The sequence below is a fragment of the Sparus aurata genome, chromosome 5 (assembly GCF_900880675.1).
Source record: "Sparus aurata chromosome 5, fSpaAur1.1, whole genome shotgun sequence".
Taxonomy (NCBI): domain Eukaryota; kingdom Metazoa; phylum Chordata; class Actinopteri; order Spariformes; family Sparidae; genus Sparus; species Sparus aurata.
In genome coordinates, this window is record NC_044191.1 from 19875135 (window position 1) to 19889703 (window position 14569).

Below are 14569 nucleotides of genomic sequence, written 5' to 3' on the forward strand. Positions count from 1 at the left end.
GAACTTCACTGGCCTGCCCAGAGTCCTGACCTCAACCCGATCAATGTTAGATCTTTGGACTTCACTGACCTCACTTGCTTGCGGCTGAACATATGGTTGACCTTCCCAGAAGAGCTGAAGACCATTGTTTTGGAACAAGATGTTAAAGGTCATAGATCATATCTTTAAATGTCGACCAGTACATATATATATTTTTAAATCACATCAACAGAGGTTGTTGAAAGGTGCAGAATAAAATTATCTATTTTCCTCAAAAACATGATTTTGATTGTGAATCATTACTGCTGGATATAGGCTCATGTTAATGTCTTATTTACATGTTAATGACCTCTGTGCCCAGGTGTGTATGAGGGGTGTCCACATACTTTTGCTGTAGTACCATATGTACACAAAACAAAAATATAAATGCAACACTTTTTTAGCTCCCATTTTTCACAGGTTTAAGTAAAAGATCTGAGACTCTTTCTGTGCACACATTTGTTAGTGAGCACTTTCTCCTTTGCCAAGATTAACAGGAAAGGAGAGGTGGTCACTAACCAGACAGTATCTGTTTGGAAAGAGATCACTTTTCCATTGTGCCTTTTATCTTGATCAGTCCACTGTACACCTGTGCAATACATCATGCTGTTTATTAATAGGTTTTATGCCACACCAGCCAGATGGCTGGATTAATTGTGTTGATATTTTCGAGTGTGACTGACTAACTTACTTTTCCAGGAGCGCACTCAGTCCCGTCGAGAGGGGGTCCCTTCTTGGTTTTGCAGAAGTAAGGGTTGTCCGGATGACTGCACCACAGCTGCTTACATGGGTCGAATGTGCGAAACTGAATCATAAAAATGAGGAAAAGCTAAGTGAGCTCTATACTGTGTATGCAAATGAACAATAGTTATTCATATCTTAATTACAACACATCTATCCATCCATCCATCCATCCATCCATTGTCAACCGCTTATCCAAAGTCGGGTCGCGGGGGCAGCAGCTTCAGAAGCGAGCCCCAGACTTCCCTTTCCCCAGCCATGTTGGCCAACTCTGACTGTGGAATCCCCGGGCACTCCCAGGCCAGAGAAGAGATATAATCCCTCCACCTGGTCCTGGGTTTACCCCTAGGTCTCCTCCCAGTTGGTTGTGCCAGGAACACCTCCCTAGGAAGGCGCCCTGCTGGCATCCTCATCAGATGCCCAAACCACCTCAACTGGCTCCTTTCCATGCAGAGGAGCAGCGGCTCTACTCCGGGTCCCTCCCAGATGACTGAGCTTCTCACCCCATTTCTAAGTGAGACCCCAGACACCCTGCGGGGAAACCCATTTCGGCCGTGTGTACCCGCGATCTCGTTCTTTCGGTCCTGAGCCATCTCTCATGACCACAGGTGAGGGTAGGGATGAAGATTGACCGGTAGATCGAAAGCTTTGCCTTCCGGCTCAGCTCCCTTTTCGTCACAACCGTGCGATGAAGCGCATGCGACACCGCACCCGCTGCTCCGACTCCCCGGTCGATCTCACGCCCCATCGTCCCCTCACTCGTGAACAAAACTCCAAGGTACTTAAACTCCTTCACTTGGGGCAAGGACTCATTCCCCACACGGAGTAGGCAACCCACCGGTTTCCTACTGAGTACCATAATTACAACACATATTTAATAGAAAATGTCCAGCTGTGAAAACAACAGGAAGTGAATGTTATTTCCCACTTTGCACAGCTTCAACCAAGGTGCTCAGTATTGTGAATTTTGATGCTGAAAATGGTCTTGATACAAATAAAACTGATGTTATAAAGTCTGATAGAAAAGGAAGATTGACTTAAAACATATGTTAGTATTCCACAGTCACAATCTTACCAACAGGTGACACCTGAGAGTCCAAATTGTTGTTTAGAGGTTCTCAGGGCTCCACAATCAGAGGTACTAAAGAAGAAGGGATTATGAAAGCTTTCTGTGAGAACAGTTTATTGTTTGACCCTCCTTAGAGAAGTAGGTCAGACATTATCTACAGGATTAGAGGAGATTATCAGACCGATTTAAGATAACTCAAAAATGGGTCTCTTACGTTCCTGGTGCATCGTTATACCACAAGGCTTTTTGAACAGCATGAGCCATACAATTTGAAACTTTAGACCTGTCAGGTTGGGACGCAGCAGATTTTACTACCATAATAATAATAATAATAATAATAATATACTGCTGGAATTGGACGTACATGTTGTGCTACAAAATGTGTTCAATTACATCAGCGGTCTTTGACTGGCAGGTGTATCAGATGATAACTTAAAACTTACATAGCTGCAGTCTGACTCACTTTTGACTCACTTACACTGTTAACACAATTCATCCTTGATCAAATCTCTAATGTCACTGGATAAGATTGAAATACTCCGCTGGCCATCATCAGACAATCAGCATCACTATTTATTGTCAGGTGTAATCTTGCACCTTGCTTAAAGTCTTTGAGTGCTTTCTAAGTAAGCCTGTCATCACTCAGGAATTCTGTATTAGATGTATTTACTTCAAGTGAATTTCTTCCCATTTGTGCAGTAAAATACTGGCATGACACTGCTTCAAATGATCTTCAGTTCACTGACTGATATTGATAAAGAAACAGTTCATCTCTCCAGCTCATCTCCAGCTCATTTATTAGGACTTAATAGAAAGACATAAAGCACTTGAACATTTGAATTGAGCAGAGTTTAATACGAGCCTCTGAGCGTGTCTGACGTGGCCTTCTGGATCAGTTACTCGGGCGAGTGGCCTTTTGTTTCAGAGGCACACAAGGCAATTAGCTAGATTGAATGAATTTTTTCTACAAGAACAAAAACCTTTGCAGATGGTAACATAGAAAGGATTCCAATGGGCTGCGATACACAATTGCTGTAAAGAGGCCTCCATGACTTCCAACTGCAGCTCTGGTTCTCTGTTGTGCTGTGCTCTGAAGCTGCCTTCTAAAAAAGCTCAGGTAACTGTGTGTGTGTGTGTGTGTGTGTGTGTGTGTGTGTGTGTGTGTGTGCACATTTTTGTTACCTAGTGTGGACCATTTCTGAAAATTCATGTTAGGCCCAACAGTCCTCATAGTGACCAAAGACTGGTCTTAATGTGGCAAAACATGATTTCTGAGGTCCTGGATAAGTGTAGGGTAAAGTATGAATTGAGTTAAGGTTAAGGTCAAGGTAGGGTTGAATTAAGGTCAAGGTAGGGTTGAATAGGTTAGAGTTAGGGTTAGGGTGAGGTTGTACAAATGATTGGAAGTCAATGTAAAGCAGACCAGTGATCAATGGTTGCAGGTTTGGGTTTTAAGCTAAGCTAGTTTTAAAGGAACAATTACCTGTTTGATAAAGCTGGAGTAGGCAATTCTGATGAACTGACCTCAATTGATGCTTTGGGTTGGCCAGCAGTGGCAAACCCAAATTGTCCCAAATCCCATATCAAGTCATTTACTCTTGATCTGGTTTAAATGTTTTTTCCTCCCTTGAAACAAGTGCAGATCTGTCAAAAAGCTTTTGCATCATTTTGCTTGTTTCTAGCAAAAATGTTCAGTCAGTGGCACTTTATTACGGAGGTAAATAGAAGGACATTGATGTCACTACTTAATAACTACTACCTAAATAACTCACATATTTAGAAAACATAAGATTCACTGTCTAAATGACTTGTTACAGTTGATTTTTCGGTAAATTCCTTCTCTTGCATACAATACATGTACTGTATCATCAGAGCGCATTCTGATGACTGTATCATAATCTCTCTTTTCTTAGGAATTCAGCTCCTCTCTGACGCAAATGCAAAAATGATTTCAGGCTTATTTCACCTATTCAAATGGATTTAAAAAAGGGAAGCAGTCATTTAGTTCCAGCATAGCCATTTCCAACTGAATACATGGGGTCACACACACACACAGACACACATACATTTAGAAAGTCTTTAAAAGTGCCAGGTGCTGTCTCATTCTACACAGGCAAGTTGATGTTCTGACGACAAACGACAAAAAAATACCTTTTTTTTCACTATTTTTCAAAAAAGGAGAAGAACAAGGAATCTCTTGTCTTTTTAGTCTGCAAGGGTCTGGTGCTTTCATGTACATGTGTGTAGGCTTGACTTTGTTCATGAAAATATCAGTATATTAGAGCCATAAGTATTAAGAGCCAGCAGCTGAGGTATTTCCACCACAGCAGATAGGCTGCTCCTGAATTAATCAACAATGTGAGTGCATAGGACATAATTCAAGAAATCTATCCAACAAAATCCTGGGAGATGCCATCATCAGGTTTATGTAGAAGAAGAGCAAACAAGTTTTTTAAGGGAGTTCCTGCCACCATTAGTCACATTTGCAAAAGCACTCAGAAAATCAAGAAGTGTGACTGCCAGTGTTAATAGAGTAATCCCAGAAGAAGGAGATCATTGCTGTCATACAATGATATCCCACAGCTTCCAGGATATTTCTGGTTTTAGTCTGCCTATAGAGAATGAACAACTGGAAAGATTTAAGATTAGGGTTGGACAATAAACTGAATTCATCAAATTATAGACATTATGCACGGTGCTCTTCCCATCCTGAATTGACTAAAATGCGCTTTTTAAGCAAATAAACCAACAACAGTCAGAACAGCCAACCAATCAGTCGACAGTCTGGTATCTTTATGTGGTCATAATGGAGCATTGTGGTGGTTCACATCTACATCGTATCTCTAAATGGCCTGTAAACATTCAGAGCTTATTCTAGCTCCAAACACTGACCTTTGTATCCATGCTGCTACACCACAGCCTGCTGTCAGCAACCATTTATGAACCAGACAAACATGCATAAATTGGCCACAAAGTTCCTGAAATCAAACTGTTCTCTGTGCAGTGAGATATAAATGCCAGTAATTTGTGCATCCTGTGTAGTTTGACCAATGCTTTGGAATTGACAAGTCAAATTAATTTACCATTAAGTCACTTGAGCCTTGTGCCTGCTAAGTCTTTGAGGTTGGTTTTGCGAACACAAAGTTAGCCTTTGAATGAAGGGGCAGGTGTGGCTCAGGGGTAGAGCCAGTGTCTTGAATTCCCCCGTTCTGCATGTCGAAGTGACCCTTGGGCAAGATACTGAACCCCAGACTGCTCCTGATGTGCTGGTCGCAACCTTGCATGGCAGCCACCGCCATCCGTGTATGTATGTATGAACATGGACAAAAGCGTCTGCTAAATGCCCTACATGTAAATGTAAAGCCATCTACTGACATTGGCAATTAATGGAATCTACTGTACTCAAATATTTTCATTCTATGCTTCTTCATACTTCTGCTATACATTTAAAGCCTCTATACTTACTGTATATCATGTAATTTTGTGTGGTCGCATTTGAGGGAAATCTGTTTAGCTGCTAAATGCTCTATTGTGTTCAGCGGGGAGTTGCAAACTCCTATTTCGTGCTGGGCCAGTGGCCTACATTGGGTTTATAAGATATTTTTCGCTTAAAACAGCAGCAAATGAGAGCAGGCAAATCAAACAAAAAGGTTTTGGGCTGGAAAACCAAAACAATGAGCTGAAAGACGCTGGAATGCTGAGTAGAACTGAGGAGAGCGGCAGGGTCAGGGGATAATTCTCTGTGTGTTTATCATTATCAGCGACCACTCTTACATACAGTACAGTACAGTTCAAGAACCCTTTTGATGCGTTCTATGTCTGCAATGTAAAAACAGACTACAGCTCGAAAAGAGGATCTTTATACTTGTAATGGATACTGGACTTCGAAACATGTTATCATACTTCCTTGGTAATGGCTTGTCTTAGCAATTTTCTGTTGGTGGATCAAAAACTACCCTTCAAAGTAATTAGCAAGGACAGCCAATGGCAATAAAAACCCTCCTTGTCAACTGAATGTACAGCAAGTTGTGATTATACATCAGATGCAGCCGTCTGACCTCCTGATTCTTTGGCTGTATTTGTGGAAATCAAACAGTGCAGCCTTCATCCCCAGTGAGGCAGGATAACAAAGGAGTCTGTCGAAATCAAAAATGCTTTCAAAGAGATTCTGACCTTGATTTACAGTCAAGAGCTTTACCCATCAAGTCAAGGTTCTAGTCAGACCCCTCGCCTCTAGGTCTCTGCCAAGTCCTTACAATATGAACACATTCTCTCTGCAAATGTAGTACCAGGATGACTCGTTCGCCTGCAGGTTTTGGAGGGTTTTTGAAAATGTAACAGCAAGAGGTCTTGATGAAAGGACATGTTGTTTTGTGAATGGCCTGATCAACACATCCTCAAATCAATTATTCATCAGGTGCTGCAAGTTAAACTCACATTCGTCACCTGCACTCTGTTTTAGAAGTCATAGATAGGATAGGAACAGTTTCAACCATTCAGCATTCAACCAATCCAAGTCACAACATATTTTGGCATAATGTAAAACTTGCCCCAAAGTCTCAAAGGAAATAAGAAATAATACTTTTCTGAAAATGAAATTGTATCTATTATTAAAAAAAACATTTATGTACAGAACTAGCCGGACAGCGGATGTGACAGTGTTTAAATAAGCATAGGTCTTAAATTCGAACTAATCTAGCACTTGATTCTGTTCGTATAAGTCCGATGATATTTGATGGACGTTTTCTCAGGCGGGCTGATAACACCCCCTGCATGTCCTTCTGCAAGAAACTCACTTGCTCACTTCAAATATTATTTCTACAGCCAGAGAGCGTTTCAGCTGGATGCCATCTTATTTTTCTTAGCTATTTGAGAGTAAATTAAGTTTCTATGGATTCCATCTTTTCCATTTTTCTCTGCTGAGTCTCACTTACGGATGTATTTCTGTGATGGGGCTCACTGTAGGTAGTGTCTGTCCACTAAATGGAAGCCCTGGAGGCTGTACTCACTGAAGTGCAGATCTTATAGCCCACTCCAAAGTCAAATCGACACTGCTCATCCATCGAGTAGTTGATGCCAGGTAGCTCAGGAAGCTGTGGCCAGTCGTGTTTGAAGGGGTCATCCAAGAGACAGTCATATGTGCTGTCAGAAAATGAAAAAGAGGCGACAAAGGTGTCAAAAACTGAACAGAGATTCCTAATATAGATTTTAACATAATTTTTTAAAATGGATTTGCCACCTGGGGCCTTTATTCACCTCAATGGCGGAGAGATCCAGACCTTTAGTTTTAAATCTGGACAGGTTATGGACAGGTTTGGCTGCATGTGTTGGGTAGGTAGCTGTAGTAAGTCCCCTGATTCTTTTCATGGCGAGGTGCACAGTTCAACTCTGCCCAGAGTCAGCGAGCCATCTGTGCCTTTTGTATGTGTGAAATGATTTCAATCATCCTATAAACTTCACCACAGCTGTAACAGCAGTTACAACAACTTTCTCTTTCTCTTGTATGATCCTACATTATCGTAGTGCAGCAAGACTTGTCATACTATATTAAATATTACTGTATAGTGATTGATTGCACATTGTCATCTCCTTTAATGCAGCCTAGTTGTGTGGTGACCACGCTCTGCTGGGCTTATCAGAAATTGATTCCTTCACAGCTGACCGGAAAACCTTGATGCCTGGGAACCGAACACAGGCCAGGGATGCATTAGCTGCGACTCATACTGGCTCTTTCAGTGTCCTGTCTGAAGATGGCATGATGCTGTTTTAATTAAAGGAACATTCTGTATTTCACAGCTTTAGCTACTTTAGTAGCGCGATAATGATGTGCATTTCCTCAGAAGAGAAGCAGTAGAGTTTTGAGCAGAGCTTGTTTTTAATGTGGTCTGTTCAGATGTGAAAGGCTTTTGATGCTTTACCTTTTTCTGCACATGTAAGCAAAGACACATTTATCAAATCTACAAATCCTTGTATGTATCCTTGCCTGTGTTAAAGAGCAACATCCAACACAATCTCTGTACATGAGGTGCATGTAGGTGAGCTACTGCTGCGCCCCAGATAAAAAGATCTATGAACATTTTCTAGCACTGATATAATCAATTTGAATGGACGGGTGGCCTTGCCCTCCATGTGAGACTTTCAGCGTCATTTTATGGCTCTGACATTTTCCACCAATTGTATTAGGCAGTAAAGACAGAAATGCAATCAAATGAAGTCAATCATAGAGCAGCATCCCTGCTACTTTATGTGACTTATTAAAGCATCTTTGTTAACTGAAAACATGAACTCACTGGATGTATCTCTTCAGCTCCTGTCCACTGCACATGGACCAGTGGTATCGATGGAAGGCCGCCTGCACCAGAGGAGCCATAACACTCCCCATCGCTGTTTCATCCCCGCAGCGGTTGCCTTGACCATCATGCTCCATGCCCAACCTGCTCCCACACGGACAGTCAAGAGACAAGCAAATAATTACAAACCTGCAGGATGTCAAGATCAATCTCCATAGAGTTTGGATCAAATAAGCTGCTTTTGAACCATTGGATCATTATACACAATCTTGATCTTTTTCATGGACAAAAGAGGAAAAATACTTTACTTATATAAGGTACTGAGACCAGTACGAGGAATCTTACCTAATTTGGATTATGCCACACTCTGTCTTAAAGATCTTGATCTGGCTGACGCATGCATTTGTGTCAAGTGAAAGACAGATGCATTTCATATTCTAAATCCTAGTTTCTTCTATTAACACAGCTGTTTGCAGGATGAATTGTGATAATGCAAAGTATGTTTTTGTGGATAAGTAAACATCAATAACTGGAGTATGATGATGGTGAAAAAAGTTAACTTTGTTTTAGTGTTGTACAGCCAGACTACAGAGCAGCTTCTCACCTCGGGCTGTGAGACTCGTTTTATCCTCAGCATTCAAGGTGATATTAAGAATAATTTAAAAAAACTATTCAGAAATAGCTAATCTCCTCATAGTAGTACATTAACATAAGGATTTATGGTATAAAATAAATACATTTTTAAAAAATTGTATTATCTCCCCTTGTCTTTATTTCCTTCTTCCCTTAATTCTTGTCAAGGTGCATTCAGGTGCATCTCATCCAGAATGTAAATGACAGATGTCATTTTTTTTCCATCAGTGGACTTTGCAACTGTGTGGATTTAATTACTTGAGTCATTACTACTAAACAAATAAAATTTTTCCTGCAGCAGGTAGACTTTTGAAAGGTTGGCACACTGTTGTCTCAAGGCGGTGTGCATCTAGAAAAGTACAGTTCTTCTCCATTTAAGTTTCGCAAAGTATGTAGTAATTCTCAGTCGGCCTTCTGTACTAAAGGAACAAAACGATTCACCGGAGGAAGTGAAGAACAAACACACATTTCGACTGAACAAAAGTCTCTGTATGATTGGAAAGAGATGATGTTTTGGTTTGTTGTTCTCTATGTGACAGTGGCTATTATAAGGCAGGTGTCACACCTGCTCAGACGTCAGTCCAGAGGAAACATCACAATGAAATTATAACAAAGATGGAATTTTAAACATGACGTTTGCCTAGATCAACATGTGTTGTAACTATTTAATCAGTGCAAACAGAGCTCCTGATGTGTTGCTTTCACACCTGTAGTTTTGTTCACTTTGTTAGGACTGAGGAAAACAATTAAACGTTGTTGCCTTTTAGTTCTGGAACAATTCACACTGACACATTATCAACAAACCTAAGAGCCTAAACAGTAAACAGGTGAATCCTGTGTCAAGATGGACCCACAGATGAACAAAACATGTAGACAGATTACATCTATACTGACTACATAGTGTATTATTGGAGCAAGTGAGCCATGGAGTTTAGCACAGCTATGATGGGAGAGAAAGAACTTCTGCTGGATGGAAGCAGGGTAAAAAATGTGAAGAGACGGTGTCCAGGGTTGTGTGCATTACAAGTGATGGCTCTTCTATTTAGATAAGGGAGGCTGGGAGTTGGGTGACTGATGAGAATGAGAAAGTTTTCTGAGCATTAAAGCATGTAAACCTTTTTTTTAAGTGGTAGCCCAATTAACATTATCTACCTGAACATGAGCATAATGGGTCTCTGTTTAACTTACTTTACTTAACTTCAATGATTTCCCTATTTTTTCAGTGAGAAATATTCTATCTTTGATTGTTGAACTTTTACATAATCTAGTTAACACCACCAGTGTAAACGCCTGCAAGAGGAGAGACATTTTGTGCTCCGATACAGACTTGCAAAACAGAAATGATTAGATTCCTGTACAGCCAGGAGATATCATGCAAAATTCAACACTCATGAATAACCAAAATTGACATTCTGATCTGTATTTGTGAGTTCCACAGAACTTATTTTAAGCATTTAAATTGTAGACCAAATGCTACAGTGCAACATTTCAGCTCTGAGATGTTAGTGGATTATCAGGTGGAGGCCATAAAATCTTCCTCACTGTCTTATTCACTTCCAATTCATTACGAGCAGCTACTCACAGTGAGTCTGATGAAGTCTTTGCAGACGCAAATGTGGAAAGTTGAAACAGCAGAGAGTTCAAATTGAGTTGAATCAAATGTCGTGTCATTTTTTCAAAAGTATTCCTTCCTTTTTTTTGGACATTTTGTGCCTTCATCTGGGAGTTGACAATGGAGAGATGATTGGAGATGATTTGCGACAAAAGTTTCCAGCTGGAGCCAAACCAATGTCATAGTCACCATTTCTTATTTGCCAATCTCAAAAAGCAGGTCTTACCAAAGAGACGATAAGTAGAGGAAGAAGAGACTGAAAACTCTTCAAAACTCTTTTGCTGGGACCTAATATGACCCTGTAGTTCAACTCTGTTTTTCGATTTTATCAAGTTGATGTGGCTTAGTAGAAATAAACCTCAGAGAACAAAACAACAAATAATTTTAACATTCCTAACAGTGCTGTTACACCAGGGACATGGGGCTGAGTAGACAAGCCTTAAAACCCCAGCCACCTTAGTGCCACATGCCACACTGTAGTTAACTGCTGTTGATGGTTATGACATCTGTTTATGTTTCTTTGATCAGACCTGAGCGAACCCCATCCGCTGATGATGACTGTGATATTGTTTAATGTTTCAGAGAAGGCTAATTAGTAGACCCGAAACACTGTTTCCAAGGTCAGGAATGAACTTTCATACTTCAAAATGTCTTAATAAAACAGAGATTAAGCATAAATAATACAAAACTAAAGTAAGATCAACCCCTTCAAACTGTGAAGGAACATTTCCGATGAAGTTCTTGATTTTCGCCCTGGCTTTGAAGGGGAAAAAAAAGGCTTCAGATGGATTTTAGAGGGTAAAACACCGACAGAGTAGCACTTGAAAGTGAAAACTTTGCTGCAAACCATGTATGACGTACTGAGGCACACAGAGTACTGCTGCCACCATGTACTAGAGAATAAACATTTTCCTATCATGAAAATACATTGGACCTAACAAACTTTATTTGTCAGATGAATAAGCAAGGTTGTTTATGGAACGTATCAATACCAGACAACTTACAAAACACTGCCTTGAATTGCTACAAAGAGCTAGTTTAGGAGAAAGACACTGAATTTAGTGATTTTTTACTGTTTTTGGTTCCATTGGGCCTCAGCAGTCACTACGCAGACATTGTTTTTATGTCTATAATGTCTCCATAAGACCAAGTAGACATAAAGATAACATTTTTGTATTTGAAACTGCATGTGCTGTAGATTATCAGAGTTTTTATGGAGACATGTTATTTTTTTTTAATCACCATACATTTTGAATTACTACTGATGCATTTCTGCTGTTCTTTAATGTTCGACACACAGCCGGATTGAACAGTGAACAATAACAACAAAAGGTTGCACGGCAGCTGATGTGTCCGCTACGCACTGCTGTACATCCTGTACTGTCCCTGCTCTGAATGAGGGCATGTGTTTAGCATACAGTGCGCATCAATAATTGCCTGTGTCGGCAGATGAGGCATCAATACTGTGTGTTCCAATGTCACAAATTCCTGTTCACATATTTAAAGCATGCATGAAATGCTAAAGAGTTTGAGCAGCTGCTGCATCGGCTTGTAAAATTATTACACACAATTCTACTTAATGCTGATCAGCATCATCATTAAATCAGCTGAACATTTACATTGTGTGTAGGTGTGAGTTGAACCTAACTGTTTTAGTTTGTTACCTAACTTTTGTTTTTGGTCTACTGGTCTTTAAATAGCTCACATTCAACAGCTATCTAGATACGTGATCAGGTTATGTAAAATGGCAGAAAATATCCTGATAATTTAACTTAATAATTATCCATTTTGTGTTTATTTGGTGCAAATAAAGGGGGAAATATATCTGGAAATGTCCAGCTTTATTGCTGAAACATGTACTGCATCGGGCAGGAAGATTTATCATCATCATCATCATCATCATCATCAGAGAACAAAGGAGGTGTTTTGGATGAAGAGTAGTGGATTTGAAACCATCACAGCCTGCGGCATCTTTCGACCATCCAACCTGTCCGGACCGACAGAGTGCAGAGCTATAGCTGGACAATGCTTGCTGCTTACACACAGTTCAAGTTGATGGACGGTTTCCTAGATGTCAGACTTTTGATGTAAAGATGCCACCCACATAATCATGACCATCTCGTTGCATACTTATATAAATAGGTATATTTGTATATAAATTACTGTATATATGTTGTGCAGTTTGTGTAGCATGCAGGAGTTTTTTCTTTCTTGTGTTGTATAACGGCAAATGAACCCAAACAAGGGGAAAGTATGCGTGTAACAATGCAGGTCGTACTACGTGGTATATGGCCGAGTCTGAAGGAAGAAGAGTTCTCAGACTTGAAGGCTAGATGAAAAGCAGACCATAATAGCCTCCTTACTGCAGCATCACGAAGGTTATTTGGATCTTTGTTGTGCTGTTGCGATGAAATTGTTTGTCTTTTCTCATTCTTACAAACAGATTGTGACAGAGGTAGTGTGGTAAAGGACGCAAACTTAGAGCTTGGGAAAGTTTAAATCTGATTCATCAGGCTACCATACAAATATAAAACAATTATCAATGCACCTGAATGCCTCTCAATAATTGATTTCTATGCATCATTGTGTAACCAAAGCCTATTTTTAATTATCCTTAATTAAGATGAACACATTAATTAAGTTGCATTATCTTTGCCTAGAGAGAGAGAGCCAAGATGGCGTCCCTGTAACACTTCTGTTGTGACTATAGATTTAATGTTTTTTTGATCTCAGCTGGCAACTTCTATGCATCTCTAAAAAGGGCAAACCTGTGTAAACCACACTGTGGCGACACCTCGTCTGAATGGACTGACTTTTAAGAAACAGGTGTACACCAAGGCGTACATAGCCGAGCTCAGAGCATTAACATGAAACACGTGTTTACATCCGTTATGTTTCACCTTCCAATTGGTTTAGCTGCAAGGAGCGCACTGCCTGGTCCTATAAAGTTGTAACAGGTGATCACAATACTGGGTTTCAAATTTATCATGATGCACCTAAAAAATGACTTTTTCTCCCACTCATTCCTCTCCCCCTGCCAATCTCTTAGCTAAGTGGATGTGCTTATTGGTTCTGGAAAGTTAACAAAATCCTTGACATCTGACAAGTGTGGGGGCTTCAACTGGCAGGAGTGCTCTTAAGCATACTGATGCCCTAAAACTGAATACTCACAAGCTATAAATAGGGTCTAATAATCTGAAAAGGTTCTTAGATGACCATGCTACAGTATAAACAACAAAACACTTAAACACTTCGAAAATAATCCACTCTGTTTCAGGTTGTGGGATTCAGAACCTCTATTCCACATATCAGACCACTTTATCAGATGCCATCATGTCATGTGATGAAAACATCTTTCTTACAACAAAAGGACAAGTATGCACTCAAGACTCATCCTGCCTGTGATCACGATGTGAAGGGTGGGTGAATGCGAGACATCTGGTATCCTCAGCGCATCTCTTCACTGTTACGCTGTCGGTCTGACATCTGATTGCTGTTAATTAAATCAACTTCTCCTTGGACTTTCAATTTGCTGTGAGAAAGATCCCCTGTGAGCCTCTGTTAAATGTAATATAGTGGCATATTAACATAAGATTGTGAGGATGTACTGTGTATGTGTATGTTTAGACAAACTGAAAATAACTGGGCCATATTCCTTACTGTGAGTTACATCTGAAACATTTTCTCTTTCTGCATCTATGGTTGCATGATTCATTTGATGTGTGGTAACCAAGAAACAAGGGGTGGTTTGACTTACTTATACATGCAGGCTGCCCCATTCTCCCCACCAGATTTACACCGTGTGCCTGCTCAGATAATGATTTGACACTACGAGGTTTTTCACAAGGTCACATTAAATATCCTAACCATGGCAATGGATTAATTAAAAACATGATGTCTGGACTTCATATCTGTGATAGTGGTCGCTAACGGTGACTGCGGGAGTCAAATGAGGAGACAGGAGATCCTGGAGCTCCACAGGCTCATCTCATCACCCCCGTACGGGTATTTTGCAACTGTTAGCATGATATTAATAGTGTCATTATGATCTTCAATTAAAAATCTCCTTATACAGATGTTCAGGATGGGTTTTACAAGGGTGCATGTTCACATTGTTGTTGAACATCGGAAACCCTTCTCAGCATTAGACAGCTGTGTGTGTACAGCACAGCTCCTGGTTTCCAAACAGTTTTTATATGACTCTTT

General features: G+C 40.3%; 1 protein-coding gene across 4 annotated transcripts in view; it reads right to left on the bottom strand.

Annotated features, from left to right (window-relative positions):
- Positions 1-14569, bottom strand: part of adamts3 (ADAM metallopeptidase with thrombospondin type 1 motif, 3) — a 139836-nt gene that overhangs the window by 32816 nt on the left and 92451 nt on the right. For all 4 annotated transcript variants that reach the window (XM_030418205.1, XM_030418206.1, XM_030418204.1 and 1 more), the window contains 3 exons: positions 8119-8262; positions 6838-6970; positions 710-823 (listed from right to left, as the gene is read on the bottom strand). In XM_030418205.1, the coding sequence (XP_030274065.1) occupies positions 710-823; positions 6838-6970; positions 8119-8262 (391 nt within the window). The remainder of the gene's footprint in view (positions 1-709; positions 824-6837; positions 6971-8118; positions 8263-14569) is intronic.